At 45.2% G+C, this 26742-nt stretch overlaps 1 protein-coding gene across 1 annotated transcript in view; it reads left to right on the forward strand.

Annotated features, from left to right (window-relative positions):
• Slc9a9 (solute carrier family 9 member A9) overlaps positions 1 to 26096 on the forward strand; it is a 545494-nt gene extending 519398 nt beyond the window's left edge. The window contains exons 15-16 of the mRNA XM_038322078.2: positions 22330 to 22435; positions 24478 to 26096. Coding sequence (XP_038178006.1) covers positions 22330 to 22435; positions 24478 to 24705 — 334 coding nt within the window. The 3' untranslated portion in view covers positions 24706 to 26096. The remainder of the gene's footprint in view (positions 1 to 22329; positions 22436 to 24477) is intronic.
• The last annotated feature ends 646 nt before the right edge of the window (positions 26097 to 26742 follow it).

Consider the following 26742-nt stretch of genomic DNA (forward strand, 5'->3'; position numbering starts at 1 on the left):
GCCATCAGTGTTTGGTTTTGTTTAGTTTTGGTTTGTTTTGTTTTGTTATCAGGGAAGCCCTATGATCTCATCAGCTTTATAGAAGACTATCTCTGGCTCTGAGTAGAAGAAGTAGAGCAAAGATCTGGGCTTATCAGCCCAGCCTAGAGACCTGTAATGGCATCATTACAGTTCTGAGGAGAGGTACCAACAACCCAGGTGGAGGAATTAGTTATGGGCTAAAAAGGAAGGAGGAATGAATGAGTGGACAAATGAACTGACAGACATGTGAATACAAGGATTATAGGAATGCCTTAGGAAAGCGGGCCAGACAAAACCTGATGGTTGATTTGATGTAGTAGAGAAAAGGGAAGGAAAACTTGTAGGTTAGCCTCTGTTGGGTCATGAAAGAGGAAGAGACTGTTTTGATAAGACGTGGAGCAAGAGAGAAAAAGAGGTCTGGGGGAAGGAGAGACGGTACATTCAGTTTTGGTCAGAATAAGTGTAAAATGTTTTATTGTATGTCTGAGAGTCCTTCATTTTTTTTCCAAAGCTTCAGTGCTGAATGGGTAAAGACAACGGGACATTTGGGGGAAGAGGAAATAAAAAGGATTCAGAAGCATTCTTGAAACAAAAAGCCAAGTCAAAGTGTACCAGGGCAGCCTTGCTACTGGTACCGTGGATCACTGCTGCTGTTGTTCAGAAGGCAGTGAATTGAACCTCCAATGCCAAGATCCTCTATGTAGTCTCCTCTTTTGTGGGACGGGAGCCGATACGAACAAGGACCCTGTAGGCATCCCTCCCACCCACCATGAACACAGAGCCTTGGAGTCCAGTCTGACAGCCCAGCTGGGGGACGACCCATTATCAAATGGTCTTGGTGGGGACAACCAGTTACCAAATGGCCTCGGGTTTAAAGTCAGTTGATGGATGATCGGGAAGCCATTCATCGGCTGTGTCATCCCTTGTCGCTGCTGTCCAAACATCCCTGGGTCCCTGTGAACATAGGAAGGGAGTTGGGACAGAGGGATTTTTGTTGCTCTAGACCAGAGAAGAGCAGAGCTTTTGTTTGTCATGATTGTTTTTGGGTTTGTCAAGGTCATTTGAAACGCTGTAGTTGGCTCTCCAGCCATTTTTGCTCTGAGCTTCAAGGCATATTAACATTTTTTCACATTGATCTTAATCTAAAAATATACTAGAATTCACAAACACTTTGGTGGTCCTACTTTATCCTTGTTAAAGAGGAAAAAATGGTTTCCTGAGCTGACCACATCCGTGGGGCTCCACTCAGTAAACTGCACTGCAGTGGGAGGCATCTTCTCTATAGCGATCGTAAAGTCACCTTTTCTAAAAGCAGCTGGGGCAGTGGCAGCTGAAGCCCGATTTCCAGAACCCTAGGGCATCTGAAGATGTATCATTCACCCTAAGTGGTCTAACACTGGAGAGCAGAGGCCTGAGCTCTGCAGACGAAATGAGGAAATCCACACATCCCTTCCGATGCGTTATAGTGACCCAGAGTGAGTCTTTTAAAGAGGGCCTAGAAAAAACCCCGAGCCCTGAAAGCAGATCCTGAGTCCTATGTTGGTTTTTCACTTGGCAATCTTCAGAAACCTCCAGGCATTTGGTCTTAAAAAGTGTGATGTGTCCTTTGGTATTTTTTTCGTTGTTGTTATAATGGAAGCCCAGGCTTAGCTTCTTCGCCACGCTCTCTCTGTGTATAGCTGGAATAACAATCCTCATAATCAAGCATTTAAGCAAACAGAAATAATCACTTGAAAGCCATTTCCCATACGCTCTTTAGTTCTCAGTTCACTCCAGTTCCGTTTAGAAGGAAATGTTCCATTTTTATCCATTGTAGTGCTGTCAGCAGCAGAAGCGATGACCAGCTCTCAACATATAAAATTAACTCCACTCCACTTTTTCTGAATAAAAACAAATCAATCAAAAGCCTGAGTCCTTTTCCAGAAAAAAAAAAAGCCTTTTTGATAAGGACCAGCACTTACCAGAGAACACCATCCTTGCCATGAAGTTACTTAGAGTAAGCAATTGGTGTAACTTAGGGTCTGTTTAAAACAAATCAAGTCATTTATCTCTGGGAAATGTTTTAAGCCTTCCAAATACCCTCTGGAGTCCACTTTATGTGGCTGATCCTCTCCACCTAGGTCATTCCTAATTGAAGGGCAGAGGTGTGCAGGCTGGGGACTCTAAGAAGCAAATCACCATTATTCCATTAGTGCCAAAGAATGGGATGCCGAGGGGAAAAGAGGAGAAAATGATTACACCGGCCTGCACGAGCAGCAGCATTGGAAATCCTTCCAGACCCTGAGGCGTGAGCAAGGAGAGCATTCCTGGAGCTGCCTGGAAGCTCTGGGTGGTCTACCCCACCTTCTTCTTTCAACTCCAGGGCCTTATGAACCACAGGAGCCGCCAGCAATGGCGAGCATGAAAGAGAAACATCCAGAGTACAAGGGAAGACAAAATATTTCCCCCTTAGATCATAGCGCCTTTCCTGCTCACCTGTGGCAGGCTATTATTTGACTCGCCGAATCAATCCCAGCATGCTTTACGACACACGTCTGTGTCCACAAAGCGAAAACCCCATCCCAGTTGTGAACTGACCGAGCCAAAGATTGAACACAAAATTGGAAATGTTACCAGCCTTGCCATCTCTTCTCACTCAGTGCTCACCGTCCATCCAGAAGGGCACCAGTGGGCATTTCCCCCTCCTCCCTGCCTGTCGGCTAGTGTCCTCCAGCACAGTAACCCGAGGAGCAAGGCAAGGGAGGACCTGGGAAATTCCGCCCATAAACACATCATGAAATCAAGGAAAGGGAAGCTTTTGCTTCCGGATTTCTAGTGATGTGGACTCTAATGTCTCAGAGATAAGTCACATTAGCGTCTGTTTCACAATCTCTCGGGAATTCAGAAATATTCTCCTAGAGAGTTCAGAGTCGGTCTGCATTATCTGAGTCTTGGAAAACACCATTCAGACGATCACTTGGAGTCTCTGAGATCTGTCCACTCTGGTTGCTTTCCAGATGTGTATTGTTCCAGAACTGCATCCCTGACCTGGAAAAAAAAAATCAGTGGGAAAGACAGACCTTCACTCCATGGCATAGAAGAGTGGCTCTTTTAGCCTGAGCAGGAACACTTTGTGAAGCCCTAGCTGAACTAAAGATTAGAGCTGGAAGGGATGTCACCAGGCAGAAGCACCAGTGACTTGCTAAGAGCCTGGCTGCTGCCTGTATTAAAAATTACACTGGACTCCTTTCAGAATGTCAAATTATTCCAATGATTCTGAATGGCACCAGGCTTCGGGGTCCTGAGGAAGCCAACAGAAGGACGGCCGGTCTGCTTGCGTGTCCTCTTCCAAATGCTCTAAAAGGTCATAGGCCCCTTCCGCATCAGCACTGTGTTTGTGGCCAAGTCATTGCCAGAGCTCTCAGGTAGGTCCAGGAAGGCTGTTGGAGAGCTCCTCGCCCCTGCCCACCACGCTTACCTGCCGGGAATACACATGCCCTTCTTGGCAAGCACTCTTAAGCTCAGCAACAGAAAAAATTCAATTAGGAGAAAATGAAAACAGCCACCATTCAGTCAGCAGATGGCAGATGGAATATGGAATTTCCAGCTTCTAAAGTCATCAACTTTGAGATGCCCTTGACCTCCCTCTATCTAGTTAAAAGAGAAAAGGACCCATCAGTTGTTTGTGTGTGTGTTACAAACCCTGAGATTCCAACCCCTCTTGGGGACCAGATTATAAGCAACTCCTCAGCTGTTTAATGTCCCAAATTCTCAAATCACAACTCCTGAATAAAACCTTATGAGGGGAGGGAGAATTTCCTCTTCCACAGTCCTTTCTTTTTCTACTTTGTCCTTCAGGGACCCGGACACAATGCGACAAAAGTACTAAAACTTCCATCGTTACAAATGGAAGTTTCCAGTAAATTTTCCAGTGGGGGAAAAATCTTTGCCTAACAATCTGTGGTTGGTTCTCCTACCGTAGAGTCGTGCCACAGAGTTCTCAGGATCCTTCCACCTACTAGGTTGATAGCCTTGGGTGTCAAGGATACCACGCCTCATAGTGATACTGTTTTCCTAGGAGACCCCTCCAATGACTCAGCCTGAGCTAAGGAAGCAGTTGTACTGCTTTATGGTCCAGACACAAGCGGGGGGGGGGGTGAGAGGGGGGAAGGAGGGCGCACGTCAGTACGACACTGGGGAGTTCTACCTGGTGTTCCCATATCCTGACTACATGGCCATGGTTGCCTCTTGGTCCCCCAGTGCTCCGATATCCTCAGCCTTAACATGAGGGTAATGATAAACAGATTAAAGAAGATGTTTCACAGGAAAACCTGGCATGGAGCCTCCAGTGGAGTTCATGTCTATTAGATGGTAGGCATCAGGAATGTTTCAATTCTGAACGGAAAGGACAGAGAGCCAGGAGTTGGCTGCTTTTGATTCTTAGATCAGGAACTCGGTGATATTCATAGACTTGGGGAAAGGACATAGCAGGTCTACATCCATAGCCTGGACAGGACCACAGCGGTCAGCATACACATGTGCAAACAGGACACACCCAGAAGTGGTTATTCGATAAGCAATTGGAAGGAGTTAGAAATATTGTGCAGCCCCAGAGCAACCAGCTGTCTGTGTCGTGCATGTTGCTAATAGGAGGTCTTGGGCTTTGGTAGATGACCCATGAATAACGGCAGAGACCCTTCCATCACTGATGGTGTCTGCCAGTAGGATGCAGGTGTTCTGGAGACATACTTAAATGTTACAAGAGTGCCTGGGTACCAAAGTCCTGTGGGGTCGTGGTGGAATTGTTTTAAAATCCAGTTTTCTTTACCAGATTCCAGCTGACAAAAGCTCAGGCTGAGCTTCAGCTATCCACAGCATAATCACATCCCTGGAAAACGAATAACACTTTCTTCCTCACCACTGCCGAGCAGTAGACAGATGCGTGGAGGGGTAGTTCACCGTCCTTCTGAAACATTAGAGCAGCACCGCACCTCAAGGTCACAGTCCACTCAGCTTCCCAATTTTTGAGGTGATTTCCAAAACAGGCTTCAAAGTTGGGACAAGAGCTAATTCCCACTGAAATGTCTAGAGCTGGCGTTAAGTGACTCTTCTCTCCCAGGTCTCCTAGCAGCAGCTGGGTATTAACAAGGAAAAAAAGAATTATCATTTGGGGCTCCAGCTGCCACTTTGTGCCTCTTAAAAAAAAACTGAATAGACTTCCAGTTCCACTCTGCTCTGAGTCTGCTCACAATTGCAAAGGAATGGTAAGTAATCGAAGTGAATGGAAAAGACTGGAGAGAGGAAGGCTGCCTGTGGGCGAGGTGCTTTCTCCATCTCTTCTGCGACATGGCAAGCAGAACGGCCCCTGCCTCTGCTTTGGCTTAAGTCCATATCTGTACCTTCCCAGGAAGGGCCCTAGGACTGTTTATTAAAGCCAGCGCACAAACACCCACTGCAAACCTACCAAAACAATTTTTATTATTTTTACAAGGACGGACTAATCATATTATGAGTCACAGTTTAATTTGCTCTCCAGTGGTTTTATTTAGCCAAAGGATCAATTTTGTTCAGGCCAAATAACACTTGGAGTGGTTTTAATAAAACGTTCATTTTCCGTTTTCTCATCACATTGGTTCCCTGGTAGCCTTGGTCTCTACTCCCCAGAAAATTTGTTGGTACAGCAGATACAGGCTATGCCCTCTTGGCAGCCATAATCTGCCAAGATGGGAAAGCTGGTTTTGTATTTGTGCTGAAAGGGGTCTAGACCCACCCCCCAGTGATGAAAACTTTGATCTGGAGCCTAAAAGCATCTTATCCAAACATACATTCATTTAATCTTGCCACTCAAGCATGAAGGACCCTCCCAGAGTGCCTTGTGAGGGCCAAGGGGACAGGGCTGGGATTTGCAGAAGAGCCGGGCAGCCGTGCCTGAGGAGCCAGTTATCTCTGATCCCCTGTCCCATGGGAAAGGCCTTGCCTCTTGAGGAGGCTAGAACAGTCAGGCGAGGCATTCTTCCTGGTGAGGCTGCTTCAGGGCTTTCCAGGGACACGGTTTTATGGCAGGAAAATGTGACTGCAAATAAGAACCACCCTGGGGAATCCGTAGCTGAAATCTACAGCTGCATATTTTTCTTCCTTTCCTTCCAATAACGGGTCCAAAGGACTTCATCAGTGCCATACCCCCAAGACTTTATTATTTACCAGCAAAATCCAAAATAAAATCCTAAGGGAATTTGCATGCCAACCCCAAATCGCTCTCCAATCTCAATCTGATCCATCAAACGTCACTTGAAAGGTTTCATTTCTGGTCACTGGACACCAAGCACTTGTGGGCATGAAGAGGAGTGAGCGACAGTGTCCCTCCCTCCAGATGCACGCAGCCTCACAGGAGGAAAAGCGAGCTCCAAAAATTTTGGTGTAATCCATGGAATCAGAACGGCTGGGTGGAAGCTGGCTTGCAGAGCCTTGGTGAGGAAGTTCTCTAGTGGACACAGATAGCAACAAAGAAGCACTGCCTGAGGTGACCTGCTTCTGGCCGGGTTGCTTTTAGCTCCATGTATTCGTTACTTTTGTCCTTACTGTAGCAAAACACCTGACAGAGGCCACCTAAACCAGGAGAGTTTGCTTTTGGCTCATGGACTCGGAGATTCCAGTCCATCAGAGCAGTAGGTGGGGCAGAGTGGTTCTACCCTGGTGGTGGGAGTGTGTGGGGGAAGACAGCAGGCAGAGAAAGCAGGCCCAGTTAGAGCAGCAGGCTCTAGATCATTTAGAAAGCAGGCTATAGATAAACCGAGGCGAGGAATGGAGCTGAGTGATGTCATTGGTACTATTACAATCCCATTACTTTTTCTTTGTGCCAGTCTCAATGTGTGCTTTCTATCTATCCTAAGTTTACTCTTGACCTCAAAATAGCTCCTGAGTTCCAGAAGATGCATTCAAGTCCTAGACGAGAAAGGAAAGGGGATACGATTAATGTTTTATTTAAGTAGTTAGAAACCCTATCCACCAATTCCTTCCATTTTGTTGGCTACCTAATCTGTTGAAGAAGTAAGAAAAGCAGGAAAAGTTAGGGCTTTTATTGTAAGGAAGGGAGACTAGGCACTGGGCAGGCAAGCACCACCCTCTCCTACAGATTTTAAGTAGAGACCTAAGAGTCTCTGTGCAAAGTTAATATCTGTAATAAGTATATGATGGAAATGAGGTGACATGGGTTCTGCAGGACAGCCTCTCATGTCCACCTTCATAAATCAGCCCTGTCTTTTGAAGTACGTGGCATTTCTAACCTCGGCATAGGCACCGAGGTTTCTATCCTTCACAGAACACTTCTATTTGGATGAGATTTCATGTGACCCCACCCCCGAGATGAAAAGCTAAAAGGAAAACAACTCTAGTTCAAGCAAGGCGTGGCAGGAGAAAGAGCTCCTTGCTTTAATGAGGAATCTCTGTAAGACAAGGAGTAAGGGGTCCTGAGAGAGTGGGAAAGAAAACATCAAAGGGTCTTTGTTCAGAGACACACGATCTGCATGTGACTGAATGGGTAAAGGACTCCCACATGCCAGGGTGTCCACCTGGAGTGAGCAGCGTATGTGAAGACCCAGAGAGACAGAAGCACATTAGAAAGGATCGAGCTTCATTTCAGGAAAGCTTGTGAAAGAGCGTGGCCAATGAGATTAGAAGGAAATGCAGGGAATCACCCTGCAGGTGTAGTCTTACGGGCCCAGTCATGATGGAGACCTCCAACCCCATCTTTGACAGTTTAGCGGTCAGCAGGATGCACTGGGATCTGAATCCTCAGCGCACACAGGCCTGTACTTACAGCATGGAGTTCACGAGACAAAGATCCAGCCTGAATCTGGATGCTTGCAAATTTGAGCGGTAGAATCCCACAGAAAGAGTGAGTCCACTGACTAAAGAAACTTAGTCCCAGACATTCCGATAGGGACTGAGGGAAGAAAGCACTGGGGTGTGCTCTTCCTCCTTCCGGGAGCACGGTTCTTCACTCTGGGGCAACAGAGAGGCCAGATATGTCCATAAAATGGTTTGCAGAATTTATTTGACTATCCATCATGGGTTGTGGGATCATTTCAACAGCTCAGAATTAGCACTTTAAAAATAAAATAAAGAATACAATATATATCTTGAACTCTGAATCTGAAAATCCAAATCTAAATGTCCAAAATTCATATCTGAAACTCTTTCGTCATGAACATGAAGCCACCAGTAGAATATTCCTTTCAACACCCAGCCTCGTGAGATGGGTGGGTCAAAACACAGGTACACACAAAAATAATAAAATCACCAGTAGAACACTGAATTACTACATATGAAACATAAATGAATTTTGTGTTTAGACATAACGCCATCTCTAGGATATCTCATTATGGGTATATATCCCTATCCAACCGTGAATGTCTCTGAGAGCCCAAGCATCTCAGACAAGGCATAGTAAAAGCATAGTAGTCATATTGAGATAGACAGGCTGTGCTGTAGCAAATGTTCCTGCAATCTCAGTGGCTCATCTAACAGTTTTGTTTCTCTCTCGCGCTTAAAGGCAAAGAAGAGGTGGATGAAGTCTCTGGGCACAACTCCTCACCTCTGATAGTGGCTACGCCCTCTCACCCTTGGTCACTGTAGCAAAGAGTCAGATAGACAGTCACCTACTACCTGCCCACATGTCCATATAGAAGTAATCCTTGTGCCAGGCAGTGGTGGCGCACACCTTTAATCCAAGCACTCAAGAGGCAGAAACAGGAGGATCTCTGTGATTTCGAGGCCAGCCTGGTTCAGTTTCAGGACAACCAGAGCTGCACAAAAAAAAAACCCTGTCTCAAATAAATAAATAATGAAACCTTGTTACTTATGACCATGATACATGGGTCAGCATTGGGCATATATCCAACTTACCTCAAGGATGCAGATGCAGCTGTTTCAAGTACTAGAAAGAGAAGGGAACTGGACATCAGAGAAATTGAGCCAGCAGTGGGCAGACTAGCAGATGAGAATGGGAGGATGCTGTTGGTTTGTCCTGGGAAGACATGAATAGGTGTCTGCTCTGTCCAGGAAGGACACTAAGGAATAACAAATAATCCACCCACGCCCACCTTGCTGAGCCAACAAGTTGTGGGAGGTTAGTTCTAGCATGAATGACCCCTGGGCATCTGCACCGTTAAAATTCCCATTTCTGCAGGAGTAATGATGACTCACAAAAGCTGCATCCCTCGAGCTCTTTGCCCAACTTGCAGACAGCACAAGGGTAAAGTTTGCAAGAGATTATAGCATGTGACGAGTAACATAGGGCTCTTCTCTGTGTCCTTTCCAAGAAAACAGAGTTCCTCATTCCTCCTGAACAGCTTTCATTCCACAGCTCAAAACCAACTCGGTATATCTATATCAAATCAATGAGTTATGGTCAACATTGCATTGCCAATCTCGTGTGTGTGTGTGTGTGTGTGTGTGTGTGTGTTAGCTTTGCCTTATTCAAAGAGTCAGCACAGATATCTTACTAAGCAGTTTGCTAAATGGCCAAGAACAAAAAGTGACCATTGAATGTGGGAAATTTAGAAGGTGGCCTCAAGGACAGCTAGGAACTGTGAACAAACAAGAGCGAGAGAAGGCTGAACAAAAGTGTCATTAAAACCCTGCTGCTCCATGTAAAAGCCCCACTTCTAAGCAGATACCTCACTTTTATAAAGGCGTGGTCACTCCTGGGTGAGGAGGGCCCTGATCCTCTAAGTGCTTGATTGGAATATCGTGCTGTGAAGCTGTGTCATTGTCATACAGTGATCAGTGTCTTCTTGGGGACTTAGTGGAGAGACTCTGCAGTATCTTTCTAAGGGATCCAGCAGCCAGCCAAAGAAGTACGGTGAATTCTACAGGCATGTGGTTGATGTCACGGGAGTAACTTGACTTAAGATGTTTGAAATATATTTATTTTTAAAAGATTTACTTATTTTTATTTTGTGTGTATAGGTGTTTTGTCTGTGTCTATGTGTGTGCACCATGTGTGTGCAGTGTCTGAGGAGCCCAGAGGAGGGTGTTGGAGCTCCTGGAACTAGAATTATACAGGGTCGTTAGCTACTTTGTGAGCTACTAAGGGCATCAAACCCAGGTCCATTAGAAGAACAGCCAGTGCTCTTAGCTGCTGAGCCATCTCTCCATTCCTGAAATATCTAGTTTCTAATACTCATAAGTTCTCAAAGGAAACGGTGAAAAAGTAATAATAGTAGCCACTGTCTATTGAGTGAGTGCTGGTTATGGGCCCACAATGGTGCCAGAAGTTATGTCTCTTTTCATCTCTTCTACTCCTCTCCTTTATGAGGTCACCATGGTAAGTTATTTCCAGTTTATAAAGTTCAAAGTTGTCAAAAATTTAGCCACTCATGGATAATCAGTAGCAAAGTTGTGATTGAAGCCTAGTCTGTCCTTTTACTTCCAAAAAAATTGTAATGTAAATAAATAAATAACAGACTTGGATGACCCCAGAGTAGTTAGGTATTATAGATTGAATTGCACTTCCCCGACACCCCCTCCCTTGCCAAGAAAGACATGTGGAAGCCCTCACCTCGGGACCTCCAAATGCAACCTCATTTGTAAATAGATTGGTTTGCAGGTCTAATGAGCTAAGAAGAGCTGAGATCATACTGGAACAGCGTCCACTATCACAGGTCTCAGTCCACCGACATGAGAGGGTCAAGGGCCCAGAAGACTTCATTTTATCAAACACAATAGGAGCTTCTGATGCAGTCAGGTGAGCAGCTAGTAGAGACTGGGTTTAGACTTTCTTCTAAAGATCCAAAGGTGTAGATTAGATGAATTCTAGGGTTTCCTCCTGATCCGGGTATGTCTGCTGGTTTATCTTGAGTCCATTTGCCCTACTTACACTGGTGCTTTGGTATCTGAGAACGCTCATCTTTCCCTTAAGCTTTCCAACAAACATTGATGCCCTTTCTCTGTCCCTGGATTGTCTGGATCCGAGGAGCCAAATAGATTTATCTTAGCCTGTGATAAGGAGATCCTATAGCTGTGGCTGCTAAAACCAACCCCGGGGGCAAACAGGATTGTCAGCATTCTGCTTTATCGGTCCTTAATCTGCCCTTGGTCTTAATCATTCCTGGGTTTCCTAACTCCAGTCTCTGGGGGAACGAGGATGAGTTTCAAGGCATCTGGGAGCTCTGTAATGTCCTATAAAATCGCATACAGATGATGAACATGCTGGCACATTTTCAGAGATAAATCCTCTGCCAGGGAAGGTGGAGAACCATAGCTCCAGGCATCATCTGACTTCCCAGCTCACCTGGCTGTGACCCTGGATGTTCATTTTGATAATTCTGAGGGACACTGTTTGATCAGGGGAGGGTCTCAGGCAGCTTGAGCACTCTGGAGGACTCTAGGAGGGCGGCCATGGTATCAACACTACGGTCTTTGAATCTCTACAAACGCCTTTATAAAAATGGATGGAACAGTTAGATAACAAAACCAGACATCCAGGGACACATTTCCAGCCAAACCAGGGTTAAGCTGTCTCACAAGACCCGGATGACAAGTGGGTAGAAACACAAGCATCTGGATGGAAGGAAAGAGAAAGCAACTGAGTAGTGGTGTCTGGGAAAAGCTGGGAACAGAAGCCCCTAAGAGCAGATAGCATCCCTGGGAAGTTGGGATGCCTTTGAAACATGAACACAAACATGAAAGATGTTCAGGGAGTGGAGAGCACCCACTCTCTCGGGAGAAATGGAGAGGTCTCTGTAAGGGGGGGTGGGGGCTGAAGGGGCTACAGCAGACAAGAAGGCTGCAAGCTCTCAGGATAGATCCACCAGGCCAGGGGGAGAAGCTGCACTGAGTGGAATCTAAATACATGTGAGGTACAGGTTAGCAGGGACCCTGGGGGGCAGGGCAGTAAACAGGCAGCAAAGCTCAGAATACAAGCCACCATATTTAATACCATGTTAAATAAAACGGAAGATGGACTCTGGAATTGGAAAGGGCTTCCTGAAACCCAAGTCTTTCCATAAGTTTACAAAAAACATAATTTAACATAAAAATGAACACTAAAAAAAAATGGCAGCCAGGTCTTAGGTAGCTCTTACAAGAAAAAAATAAAACAGAAATAACACATACAAGGAATGTATGCCCAAAAATAGAGCTATAAAGTAAATCAGAACTATACCATCACTCGCTAGCTAAGTTAGAAAGCAATGTGCAAATGATATAAAACACCAAAGAACATTAATCAGAATCATAAAAACTTAAACTCCAAAAATAATTTAAAAGAAAAAGTCATTTTAAAAATCATGGCTAAATTACATAGAATATAAACCAAATAAACAAAATGAATAATACCTTCAGAAAAAAAAAATAACAGCTGGTGAAAAGGCTAAAAATTTAAATAAAAAAGAAAGAAGACTATAAAAAGAATTTGAGAGAAAGTGACAAATATCAAAAGTGAGCAAAGAAATTTTAACATCCTGGAAACTAGGGCCCCTAGAGAAGGAAGGCGAAATACATGCATTGCCGTTGTCTGCTGTGGTAAAACCGCCGAGGCAACCAGCCTACAGGAGGAAAAGGTTTTCTGGCTCCTGGTTGCAGGGGTTTCCGCCTGCGCTTAGCTGGCTGCCCTGCTTTCGCCCAACGTGAACGTCACAACAGCGAGCCCAGGCATCAGAGCGGGCTGTTTACGTGTGGTAGCCAGGAAGCAGGAAGAAAAAGAGAAGAATGTTAGACCCGAAACACCTTCAACATCTTGCTCCCGGCTGACCTACTTCCTCAGCCAGACCCCACCCTCTGCCACACTTTTCAGTCATCCAGGGGTTGTTAATCCATTCGTGAGGATAGTACCATCAAGACCCAGCCATCCAGCGTGCCTTTGGGGTCAACATTTCATATTCAAACCACAAGAGCAAGGAAACAGCAAATTCTACGTCAAGAGACCGTTCCTGAAAGCACAGGTTCGGGTGGCTTGTCGAGCTTGCCTCATACCTACGACCATCACCCTGGAAAAGACAGCATCAGACAAATGTTAGTAATATTAATAAATTCTAAGGAAAAAGCCCTTTGAGCATCGAGGAGAAAAGCACATGATTTACATTTTCATTATGCTTTCAGGAGCAGCTTCTTGTGTCAAAAGAAAGAGAGTGATATATTTAAGATCCTCAAAGAAAGTAAGTCAAATGATTTTATTTCCAGAAAAATTGACTTTCAAAATATAATGGGCACTGATGTTATCAATATACAAGAGCTCAGAGAATATTGATCCCGTGAGCCTTTCCTGAGAAATCGATTGAATAACAAGTTTCAATCTAAATGACTTGTGAGGCATTGACAGAAGATTTGATGGGGTGCATTTGATACACAGTACTTGAACAGCCAGGACTAGGAAAATATTAATAGCCACACATTCAGGCCATATAAATAAGGGGCTGCTAGCTATCATTACTATAGTGTTTTGTAAATGGGAAACTAAAATACAAAAGAGGTGTTAATGCAAAAAAAATAGAATATGCAAAAATTAACATTTTTGGTAATTATTATGGTGGCAACAGAAATATTCTGTGTCTGCTCTGTGTGCGGTATGGGAGATAACAAATGAATAATTATGGAAAATTCTAATTATTTTCGTCATGTCCTGAATAATTAGAAACTGGAACTTCAGGTGGGAGTATCCGTAGGAAGGCAGGAGATACTGAACCTGAAATACATAAGGGTAGCTGATAAAAGCAGACTATACACAACCTCCCCCAGCTCCACACTCAACCATGTCAAAATAGTATCCTAAAACTAGCTATGAGGGACGTACTTGCCCCATGGATATATATGACGAAGAGCTCCAAACCAGACTGCATATATATATATACATATATATATATATACATATATATATATACATATATATATGTATATATGTATATGTATATATGTATTTAGGCATATGCATGCATGTATCATATGTATGTGTTAACTATTTATTTTACTTAAATAGAAGGCTCAATGTTATTTACTTCTATTCCACTGTACGTAGCAATCCTGAAGTATCAGGAGTCTGGTTTTGAAATACCACCTTTTAACTAAAAGAAAATAGGAAATTTCAGAGAAATCTTTGATCTAAGGTGTGAGTCAAGATATGTATAAGGTGAATCTGAAAACAATAGTCATATAGATGATAAGAATGATGTCAAAGATAATGACACTGGAAATAGAGGTAGACAGATCTCTATGAATTTGAGGTCAATTCAGATCACTATGAATGACAGTCAGGGATACATAGCGGCATCTTGTCTCAAAAAAGAAAAATGATACCGGAATCCTGTCACTAAGACTCAGGAGGTGTCTTAAAAGACTCATTAAACAAAGATGGGTCAATTTGAGTATCAACAATAATAACTAGAATCAAATAAATTTAAACTTAGCACTTCACAATGATATTTAACCAAAAACAATGGTCACTTTTAGAAACACTGAGGAAATGAATCCTTATGTTAAACGCTGGCAGACACATGGAATGGCTCGGGCATGTCTTCCATGTCAAGTGCTCCACCGAATCCACCAAATGAATGAACGCCTCTTAAAAATAGTCTACCTATTAAAACTACTCTAGAGACAGAAGTTCATTAGTCTGCAATTCCCAATACGCAAACAGACGACCTGTTTTTTACTTGTCAGTCAGTTGGTGACTGCTGGGACCACACCAAGGGTGACAATCGGGTAGGAACAGAGGTCAAATCTGATCCACCTGGAAATAAGTAGGAAGTGCCCAGGGCAGAAGAAAGTTTGACTGTCACATGAGCTCCAGTCAGTACAATGCAGACTGGGAAATATCCCGAGGTCAGCTAGATCATCAGCAGGTAGGCTGGAAAAGCACCTGAAAATGTTGGGGAGGAGCCCAGGAATCAGAAGACGTACACTCTTTTCATAGTGGGCAAGAGAAACTGTGGTGTGCAGGAACGTACTTATGGGCGATAAAAACTATAGTGCAAACTCCAGGATATGGTTCCTATAAAATCAGGACGTCAGGTCCCTGTGGGAGGAGGACACTTAGATGAGGATGCAACACGGGCAAGGGACTTTGCAGGTGAATGACCAAGTCGTGTTTCCAGGTGGGCGTGGTTTCTTGTTTTTATGAAAATTTATTAACCTATGTGTTAGATTTATAAGGTTTACCAATTCCCTCTTCCTCTCTATAATGAAAATCCTTTTAAAATATAATCAAGTGTGCTCACCTGGTAAAGCACAGGGTGCTGAGTTCCATTCCCATCACTAGAGAGAAAAAAAACACAAATATAATAAAGTTCTTGCCATCAAGGAGGTCAGAGTCTAGAGTGGGCAATGGGTTGTAAACAATTTTGAAGCAATATGGCACATGCTTTCAGACAGGCATGTACACGTGGTGGTCAAAGCGCTGTGGACCTGAAACCGTTCAGCAGGGCAGGTCTAAAGAAGGCTCCTGGGAGGAAGAAGCACACCACTTGGGCTTTAGGGGACAGCCTTCTCCAGAAGGATATGTGAGGGACAGAACTCAGAGACTAGATTAGAGGGGTCTCAGCAGAAGACCATGTGAGGGACAGAGCTCAGGGCCTAGACTAGAAGGGTTTCCGCTAACCTGGCACTGGCTTCCTCTAGGCAATCCAGGGCCCTTGAAGGTGTTTATTCAGGAATTTGTTTCTTCCTTTGTGGCCCTGCAGTCTAGGGCAGTTTCCTCTGAATGGAATGCACAATTGTTGACTGAAAGAGCATATGTGATTCTGTGAATGAATTAGTGTCACCTGCCTTTCTATTGTTATAAAGCCAGAACATGACATATGATGGGGGCATGGGGGGATTTTGTCCTTTGATATTTTTTCAGAGTAGCTGCTGTGAAGACACGGCTGCAGCCAGCCAGTCTCTGCTAGCACACTGCACAGCCAGGATTCCTCTTTCAGCCAGGGAGCTGAGGGATGGAGGAGAACCCTTCCTGCCATCTGAACCCCACATGCCGACTCTGCACAATGGCTCATTACATGCTTAACCATTAAGGCAAGACAGTGAGCATCGGATGATACAATCTGGCATATCCAGCGGGAAGAGGAAGAACACACTTTGTTAGATTGCGTTTCCCTAGAACCAAACAGAAAGGGTGTGATTTTGTATGCTGGAATCAAAGCATAACTGGGTGTGCGAGTCTGGGTTCCTCTGCTAGCCCTGCTCCTGCATACTCTGTAAACAGAACTGCGGGGTGAGAGCCAGAACATATAGGACCCAGGTATTCTACAGGAACCTAAGGGCTGAGAGTCAATTTGGCATCCAGTCCAGCATGCACTTACCCTTCTCACCCGCCTGGCATTCATCCCTCACTATCTCCGCTGGCAAGCTGGCACTAGAAGCTGAAAGTACTCAGGAAATGCAGTTAATAGTGGGTTAAAAAGACTGGAACTCAGAAAGTTGTCTGCTCCCAGGCTTATTGATTTATAAAATGGGACTATAGCACCCGCCTCTACTATTGAGAAAACAAGATAAATGGGAATACTTAGAAATGAGTGGAGCAGAGTGTTCCTAAAGACCTGACCTCGAGACACACACTTTTCTTCTTTATAAAACAGGGTCCTGGCAAGCACGTCATCCATTTACCAAGCCAGTACATTACAGGCTCATGTGAGTGCTCCCAGAAAGGACAAAATTTTCCTCCACACAAGCCAAGACCTGATGCTCTGATAATCCAAGACCAACATCAAGAATTCATTGTCTCAGGCCAAGTATCTGTGTCGTCCCTCAGACAAGATAAAACAACCATCAGAGGCCATTGCGTAGACATGGGCTCAGGGCCAAGTAGGCTGCTTCTTGTCCTCATCCCAAGCTTTGTAAATGTATGCATTTAAATCCTCATTGCCCTCTCCTGTAAGGTTTATAGGAAATGGTGGCAGTATGTATTCCAAAGAGGCTCCACTGTGTTCCAGACTTACCTGATCCTTGGTTGGCTGCATTGCTTGTTAAAATAAAAATAAAATAAAAATAAAATAAAAGAGTCCCTAAAATTAAATAAATAAAGCCCAAGATGGTGGCTCATACCTGTAATCCTAGCACATGGGAGGCTGAGAAAGGATGTCTGTCATGAATTTGAAACTGATCCGGTTCACAGAGTGAGTTCCAGGCCAGCTGGTTAAATGACAAGACCCTTTCTGAAGCTCCAGCACTTCTGAATCCGAATCTCCAGAGATCTCTGCACTCAGAATTTGTAACTAAGTTCTCTAGGTGAGTTGAGTTCTGAGGCTAGTTTAAGGGGATGCAAGGGGCGCAGCTGGGAAGGAGCGTTCCATCCTCTACGTCATTGTCACCCAGCTTCAGTGTCCCTGTCTTGCCCTAGTTTGGTGCATAAGAACAAAAATGTATGACAAGAAACAAGCTTACAAGGATCTCAAGACCAGACTCAAGGGCTGGAGATATAGATGTCTTATTCCACTGTGACTTCTATAACAAAATACCATAGACTAGTTGGTTTCAAAACACATCAATTTATGTTCTCACTGGTCTGGAAACTGAAGATTTAAGAGTAGATGCCAGCATGGTCAAGTTTTGGTAAAGCCTCTTCTACTGGTAGAGAGAGACTGCAAGTTTCTTCTGAGGACACTAATCACAGCATGGGAAACCCACACTGATGAGCTCATGACGACATCCCACTTACCCCTTAAAGGCTCTGTCTCTACTTAACATCACACTGAAGCAAGGACTTTTAACCAACACAGAACTCTGAGAAAGAAAACAAATCTAGAGTCCATACAAAGGGGTAATAGGGCTTTAAAGGGGGAAGATGAGCCTGATCTTTGCTTGTCACCGATCTGTGAAAAGTCACTTAGACAAGGTGCAAACACCAGTGAACATCCATTAGTAGGAGCAACTTAAAACGAATAAAGCATGATGATCCACAGTAACCGAAGCCTCAGCCCAAAACAGAGATGAGAGGCTTTCCTGAGGCTGGGTATGTCAGTTGTTAGTGCAAATGGATACAGCATTTTGCTCTAGTATCTCTGGCCAAAGGAGAAAGGCATTTGCTAATGGCCTTTCCTATTTAGCGTGCGTTCAATCTCAGCCTGGGTTCCAGCTTCCACTCATTCCTGAACCAAACCACTAGTGCCTTTGAAAATGAGAAAAGCCCCTGGTCTCCCCCAAGAGCTTAGCATTTTGTCTCAGTGCATTCTCAGTTTACAGGGGAAGCAAAACTAGCCATAGCCAAATGCCCCTTGAGGACTCTGCCTCCCAAAACACACACGAGAGCCCTAATGAGAAAAATAACACGTTCTGCAAAATCTGCTGTTGAGGATTTTTTTTGTAGATCAAAAGATTTTTCTTGCTTTTTAATAATTCAGGTAACCTTGGAGATCCAGCTGCTTTTCCAATACTGCTTAGCAATGAAGAACCAGAAAGTTGCTGCTTCCCCCGATTCCACTCCATCATCTTAGTAGGCAGGTCCAGTTAGTCTGTCTCTAGGAGAGGGCAGAACGCTGTGAGAAGAGTCCACAGTCTCAGGCCAGGTCTGCTGGGTTCCCCTGAGCCGTTATCTGCCCTCGCTTAGCTGGTGTCTTTATTATTTAGCAATTATTTATTGAGTGGTTAATACTATCCACAGATAAAAGGAATAGCCCTGCACCCAAGGGTGCTACAGGCTGGAAATGAAGCCTCCCGTCTTCTCACATCATCGCCACTGCTTCTGTGGGTGCTCGTCTCTGTCTTGCACTAGTGGGGGTGTGTGGTAAAAAACAAGTGGGAGGGAGGGAGCGGGGTGGGGGGTGGGGGTGGGTGAGAGAGGGAAGCACAAGGGTAATTTCTTACTCTGTGTCTTCACCACTCTTCCCGGGATCCCCACTGTCTAATAACACGAGCTCAAGTTGTTCATTTGACCTCTCTTGGCCGTCCATCCTCAGAAAAACCTCATGCATCGGCCTTCTCATTCTTCTCGGGAACTCATGCAGAACCTACTTCTATCCCTCACCCCACACCACCTTTCAATAGCACCCTATACCAGAGGCCGAGCACATCCTATATGGGCCATCACTAGGCAAACCAAGATGTTGGGGAGTACAGCCTCAGCCCCACATCTCTATGGCAATGCATGGAGCTTCATATCTCCCATCATTCAAGAGGCCATGCTTTCTGGGGTTCACACCCCTACAGAACAGCCAGAGGGCATCGTATGCTTGCCAGGAGTCACGCGCCAGCAGAGGCTCCCCACCTCTCCCTCCCTCATCCCTTGCTGCTAGCCCCTACTCAATAGTTTTCGATCAACACAGCTGTCCAGACACAAGATCAGCTTCAGAGCCCGTAAATCCCAATGCTGCACCAGTGCCGGAGTGGCAGCCGTGTTTGCCCTCACTATTGAGCCGCACTATTACTTAGACGAGGACTAGAACATCAAAAACAAATTTTAAAAGTAAGACAAATGTTCCAGGCCTGGTGGGCAAAGGCATGGAATCCCAGGTACTTGAGAGACTGAGGCAGGAAAACCACCAGTTCAAGGCAAGCATAGGCAACTTATTGAGACACACACACCCCCTTCCACCATCTCAAAATAAAGGTAAAAAGCGGGCTAAGGGGAGTAGCTAGCTCAACAATAGGGTTTCTTCCCAACATGAATAAAACCTTAGGCTTAATCCTTAATACCATAAAATATAGCATCTAAAGAGCAAGTCTAAGTATAAAACCCTTCTGTTTATATCTATAGTATATCTGAGACTCGGATGGGTTAATAACTGGATCATCAGTTGTACAGCATAGCTGATGTTCATGTCCGTGTCTTTGAATAATTGTAGACCCTGTCCAGAAGGAGCTAAATGCTTCTGTTTGGTTTAGGTTCTAATATTCCCCCCCCCCAAAAAAAACCCTAGAATTTAGCCTTTAAGGGTTTGCTCTAGAAGTATTTTTCATGACTTAAAGAGGTACTTCATCAGGATTAAAAGAATGTTTTTGACATAACTTTAAATATGTGCTTTACTTAAATAATACTGCTTTGTTGATTTTGCTTCTCAGCATGCTGAGAAGCATGGTAGAGGTTTCCTGGGTCTCTCTCACACACCTAGAGCCTTGACCACGGTGGCACCCCTAGGACACTGTTGAGGTGCCACCACTTAGGCCCCGAGAAACCAAGTTGGCTCGGTTTTCCTTGCTCTTCAGTTAGTCAGTAAAGAGTCTTCCCACAGATTTTCAAGGGCCTGTGTGTGTATGGTAAACCCTGACAGGACACCATGTCCTCCTGCCCCAGCTCAGGAGGGGCTCAGCTTACCAGCACAAAGGGACTCCAAAGTTCACTTTTAGAGGACTCTGTGGGGCACCTGCCATCCCTGACTCTGCCATGATAAGTTCCCAAGGAGTTTGTGGTGGTTTAAATAGGAATGGCCCCCATAGACTCGTGTATTTGAATGCTTGGCATTACAGGAGGTGTCACCTTGTTGGAGTGGGTATGTTTTTGTTGGAGGAACTGTGTTGCTGGGGGCCAGCTTTGAAGTTTCAGAAGCTCAAACAAGATCTAGTGTCTTGGTTCACTTCCTGTTGCCTGTGGATTAAGATGTAGAACTCTCAGCTCCTTCTCCAGCACCATGTCTGCCTGCACGCTACCATTCTTCCCACCATGACAATAATGAACTAAACCTCTGAACTGTAAGCCGCCCCAGTTGAATGTTTTCCTTTATAAGAGCTGCCATGGTCATGGTGTCTCTTCACAGCAATAAAACACTAAATAAGACAGAGAGGTTGGTGGTAGATTCAAAATTGCAGGAGGTGAGGGGCATGGAGGGATGATGGCTCAGCCATTAAAGGCTAGGCTCACAACCGAAGTTGCAAAGGGAGACTTTAGGTTATATAAAATTATAATATCTTTAGGCCTTGATCCCTTCATCCAGAAAATGAAGGAAATAACACTCTAATGAAAATTAATAGGATATCATCAAGGGCTTTCAGATTTGTGTGTGTGCTTACAAGATGTGACAGCAAAGCCAGTCTCTGAAGGATAATTTCTTCCCTGCCCCTCAACTGGCCTTACCAGCCGCTCATCTTAAAGGAAGCAAGCTTTCCGTTTACATGCAACACTGCAGACTGGCTAATACATCGTATCAGTCGTTTCCCTCCATGCACACCTAGGCCGTGTTCCCAGGATTCCCAGCTTCATCGATGATTTACTGTCGAGTGATCTGCAGTCAGAGGGGACCAGAGCTCCTTGCTCTGTTCCTATAGCAAGTAGGTAAGAGGAGGGAAAGAGGTGTTCTCCAGCTATGGCTGGTTCCTAGAGTCATCCCCGGATCGTCTCACTCCCAAGTGCCTGTGCGTGGCTGCAGACCTTCACAAGCCAACCGGTGTCAACTGCTTTCCTTCTTAACGTTGCTTTGCAGAAAGTTGATGAAGTGAAATACTCTCCAGCAGAGGAAATAATATAAACTTAAAAGTCGTTTCTAATATAATGGTGGAATAATCCCACTACTTTCTTTCAGTTAATAATAACAACAACAATAATAATGCCACATGTGGCTGCCTCTGGGGATTTTGTTATTGATGGGTTGGAGGGAAGCACAATGGCTTCAGATGAACAGGTTTTCCTTTTAACTAGCTAGAGCACTTTGGGATGAAGAGATGGGAAAGACAGGTGCTAGACAATAGAACAAACCTAGCAGCAGCTGATTTGCATAATTTTGTATAGAAGTGCGCTGATGTATGAAGTATAAAGTGACTCTGTGTGTGTGTGTGTGTGTGTGTGTGTGTGTGTGTGTATGTGTGTGTGTGTGTGTGTGTGTGTGTGTATTGAATACTGAAAATGAATCTTGGAGAACATTCCATGTTGACTACCCAGTTCTGAAATAAATGAGCATTTTATGAAATACCTCTTGCTTCTTTGTGGAAATGACTAGTGTTTCTCTCTCTCTCTCTCTCTCTCTCTCTCTCTCTCTCTCTCTCTCTCTCCTCTCTCTCCCTTACTGTGTGTGTGTGTGTGTGTGTGTGCGTGTGTGCTCATGGTCATTTTTTAGGAAACACACTTTTTATGCTGTTGTTCTAGGTAGTTCTTCTAAAATGCATTCTCTAAGCAGTCTGGCCGTGGTGTGGGGGCTGGAGGGACCAAGGGGGATCTTTGCATCTCTCTCTAACATGTGCAGCCCCTTCGCCATCTCTGCACGCTGAAAGGCCATCTAGGGAGCCACAGCGGTGCGCAGAGCAAAGATTAAAATCAGCAATTCTTGCAGGCCAAATCGCTTCCTAAATGAGGGAGTGGAAGATTTAAAGGTGAGCATAACTGTCTATTTCGGCAACAGGCAAAGGTTTCTGCTGCGAGAGAAATGAAAGTCTAACTTCCCTTGGACGAGCTTTCCTTAACAGCCCCCACCCCAGATATCTGAAGCCCATCTTAACCCACTCGGGTCCTCCGCTGACCACCACGCTGCCTGCATGGTGTGGCCCTGTCTCCCGGCTGCTCACCAGTCCTCAGGCCTATGGGGTGAGTGAACGGTCAGGTGGGGTAAGCCGGGTGAGTACGGATGTGCTAGAGACCTCAGGGCTCTTCCTCTCTAGCTTGAGGAGGAAGCAGTTTTGACATTCCCTGCACCAAGAAGTATTTCTCTTCTCTGCTCGGTTGTTGCTGATGGTGGCTTGTTCTCCTTTTTTAAAAAGGCATTTTTTTTTTATTTTTTGTCAATATCTTTAATCATAAAATGAACTTAGAGAATGTAAAAGTGATGCTTCTTCACAAACTGCTGTGTTTTGAAGTTTTGAATTTTAGATCTGTGCTTTATAGCTCAGGGGAGTAGAATAAAAACCTACTGAGAAGCAATTAGAGTCATTCCCAGCAAATCCGTGTGTCAGGCAACTGAAGGAGAGCAGAGTCTGGGAGCTGGAAGTGGCCTAAGGAGCCATCAGCCAGCATTCCCTTACAGGAGGCTCTTTCTCTCCACAACCTCAGCAGCTGGGGGCTTCCCCGAGGAGCGTGATAGAAGCAATCCTCACACAACACATATGTTTTAAATAGCTCTCAGATGCTCCCAGAGTAGGCTAAAGGTGGGAACCCTGTCCTAAGGTGACCCAGTCAACCCTTGCTGTGCACTGACTTGCTGTCATCCTCCCGAGTCAATGGAAGATGAGCTGAGATGCCACTCCCTTCAGGGGGCCCTCTGGATGAGGTGACCATTCCTGGTCAGATCTCTTTATTTCTAATGTTATCCTGTCCTCTAGGGTCAATGCCAGTCATTCCTAATCTTGTGACACTTGTCTCAAGAAATGTCCTAGAGCCCCATTTAGAGTGAACTATGACATCAGCAGCACGACTTTGCTGGAAGGCAGGTGCCCTCTCAAAATCAGCATGAGACTTCTTTTGTTTTAATACAATCTTTTCTCATTTTACATACCTGTCCCAGTTCCCACTCACTCCCCTCCTCCTGCTCCATTGACCCTCCCCCCAACATCTACTCCTCAGAGAGGGTAAGGCTTCCCATGGGGAGTCAACAAAGTCTGGCACATCACTTTGGGGGCAGGACCAAGGCCCTCCTCACCCCCCCCCCACCCCATATCTAGACTGAGCAAGGTATCCCTCCAAAAAGAATGGGCTCCAAAATGCCAGCTCAAGCAGTAGGGCTTAATCCTGGTCCCACTGCCAATGGCTCCACGGATTGCCCAAGCCACACAACTCTCGCCCACATTCAGAGGGCCTAGTCTGGTCCTATGCAGGTTCCCCTTCTGTCAGTCTGGAGTCAGTGAGCTCCCACTAGCTCAAGTCAGCTATTTCCATGGGTACCCCAATCATGATCTTGACCCCTTGCTCATATTATCGTTCCTCCCTTTCTTTGCGGATGGGACTTTTTTAAGAACACAGGATTTGGCTGTCTTGATTCTAGCTGACCTTCCTGGGTGCCAGTGAAGAAAATGCGCCAAATTCCATTCTTCTCCTCTCAGCCCAAGGAGATGGGTCATGGGCCTCTGCTGACCTTGGGCTTGGAGACTCTTTGAGGCTGTGTAGGAAGCCAAGTTTTCATGCGGACACAAAGAATGCTGTGCCACAAACAAGCGCAGATAGGCCATAGCAAAATTAATTCAAAGAAAAGTGGGTCTCCAGCTCTGGAGCAGTGCCTCTGTCGGTAAAGTATGGGCTGTGCAAACATGAAGACCCGAGGGGGGATCCCCAGCACCAGACATGCACTTGCAATCCCAGGGCTACAGAGATAGAGACGAGTAGATCCCTAGAGAGCTCACTAGCCAGCTAGTCTAACCAGACTGGTGAGCCCAGGTTTAGCAAGAGAAAGAGAACCTTGCTCAAAAAAAGTGGGGGGGGGGAGTGGAAAGTCATTAAAAAACACCTGATGTCAACCTGTGCCTCCACCTGCATGCATGTATATATGTAACACACACAAACACACAATCTATTTGCTTACACAATGGGGATCCTGTTTTCTGCCTTCATCATGAAGTGACACCTCTCTCTCTCTCTCTCTCTCTCTCTCTCTCTCTCTCTCTCTCTCTCTCTCTCTCTCTCTCCTCTCTTCAAACTAGGAACAACTGAAAGAAGATGATGTGGAATGTATCGTAAACCAAGATGAACTTGCCATGAATTACCAGGAGCCAGGCTCCTCCCCCAGCAGTCCTGCTGCAAAGCTAGCTCTAGACCAGAAGCCTTCACTCCAGACCCCAGGCAAGGAAAACATCTACGAGGGAGACCTGGGCCTGGGAGGCTATGAACTCAAACTTGAGCAGACTCAGGGTCAACCCAAGATGGACTAATTGGCATGATAAGCGCAGATCTAATCACAAGTAACGCAAGACCACTGAGGAATGCCAATAGCCTAAGAGGTGACGCAGAGAGAGACAGAAAGAGTATTAAGAACATAAATTGGACAGAATCAAAACCTTTTCACATGTATCCTCCCGTGCCTTCAGAAATGAGAATTCATTACCTTCCCTCTGTATTATGCAACCTCATTTAATTATCTGACAGCCATTTTTACTGCTGGATTGGGGGGCCAGGAGAGTCAGGCCTTTGGGATGATCCAGATGTGCCGGGTGTCTGGGGGGCGCCTCCTCCTGATTCTCAGACAGCTCTCCAGGCCCTTCACATGGATTCTGGATTCTATTCCCTTAATTATGGAGCCCCTTAATTATTATAACATGAAAAAAGAGCCCCTGCGCATAAGCGATAATTCTTATCTCTTAGGACCTGACTCCACTTGTTCTAACCAACTCTAGGGCTATGTTCAGAGCCGAGTGAGTGTTCAGTGCCCACTCTCGATGGCCTCAGAGAATTTGCATGAGTTGGGGGCCCTGCTGTCCTTGCTGTCACTCTGTCCATACTGTTCTTCCCACTACTCCAAAGAGCTTCTCGCCTCCAGGTGTGTCTGTGTTAAGCGCAGGGCCTCTTGCCAGCCCAAGGGGACTCTTTCCAGGGAAAGCTGGTTTCTTTCCCACATTCTGTGTTTTCCTCAGATGATAAGCCTCCCTCCCTTGTGTGCACTGGAGCAACTTCTTGGCTCTTGAAGCAGGTTCCCTCTGCATGCTGGCAAGTCCTATTTTGCAGCATGACCCTTCCACATGGGGGAGACTGTGCAGGGGCCCTGACCTTTTCCAATTCCAACATTGGTGACTGGATGGCAACAAAAAAGACAAAAATAACAGGGCTGGTGGCATTTAGGCCACACTGAGGCACCAAGGACAAGCACCAATCCTTACCAACCCCTTGTCGGTGTGGCTCAAATCTTCAATGGAGAGACCCACATAATAGCTTTCAATTCAGCTGCATGACCTGTGCCTTTGAAGCCAAAAGATACCTCAAGCCTAGCTTCTCTTGAAATGCAGGTGTTGCTGTTGATCTCCAAAGAGCAGGCTTCAGACTTGGGAGCCCAAGACCTGATAGACTTGCTTTTGAGGGACGTGGAGAATGATGTCTTTCTCAGGCCCAAAGCTTAAAAATAATGCATGCTTCGCTGAGCACCCCATAGGCCTTAGAACTGTGGTATCAGGTATACTGTTCTGCATGTCAGTTTTCTTGTTTCCAAGTAGTAGAGACTGGGGGAAACTTTTATATTCAACTAAGGAAAATCTTGTCATGTCAGGTAAATATGGCAAGGAGAGAAGTTTTCTAATTTGACATCATCCTAATAAAACTTTGTTATGGAGTATGATCGTGTTGGTTCTCAATTCATTTCAAGGCATCTCCTCTGACCAGGCTAATTGAGAGCTCTACACTCTTGTCTTAGGAGAAATGGGTGCAGCAGGTACTAAATGCTGACATAGGGGAGATGCATGGGCCCTCGGATCCATGAACAGCCAAAGGGACTGGAGCAATGAGTCATTGAAGGAATAAAGAAATCTGGGGAGGATGTCGCAAACGAGGGAAACCAAGTCAAGCTAAGTGGCACCGCTTCCTTTCATCCCACCAGAGGTGACCAGAATCTATGAAGTTTTAAAACTAGAGAAGACACTAAGGAGGAAGGAAAGAGGTCCAGAAGATGAGGATTCCTCTTATTTCTGCCCCCGTCAAGTGGAAGCAAGATCCAAAAATTTGGTATTTGCTTTGTGTTAAGGGGGTAGAGGAGACGTCCAGAAATTCCAATAGTAATGGAAACAGGAAGTGGAAGGAAGAAGAATTTGGCCTACCAGATGAAATAAAGTAAGGTATGGAGGGGTGGGAGCAGTCTAAAGCCAACACCAACTCACAAAGAATGAGTTAGAACGAAGCTAGTCTCTACCTCCCCATGGTTTCTCAGTAAGAGACAAGCTCTCTTTCAACCTGCCATCATGAATTACTGCTGACAAGGGCAGTGG

This window comes from Arvicola amphibius, chromosome 3, assembly GCF_903992535.2.
Source record: "Arvicola amphibius chromosome 3, mArvAmp1.2, whole genome shotgun sequence".
Lineage (NCBI taxonomy): Eukaryota > Metazoa > Chordata > Mammalia > Rodentia > Cricetidae > Arvicola > Arvicola amphibius.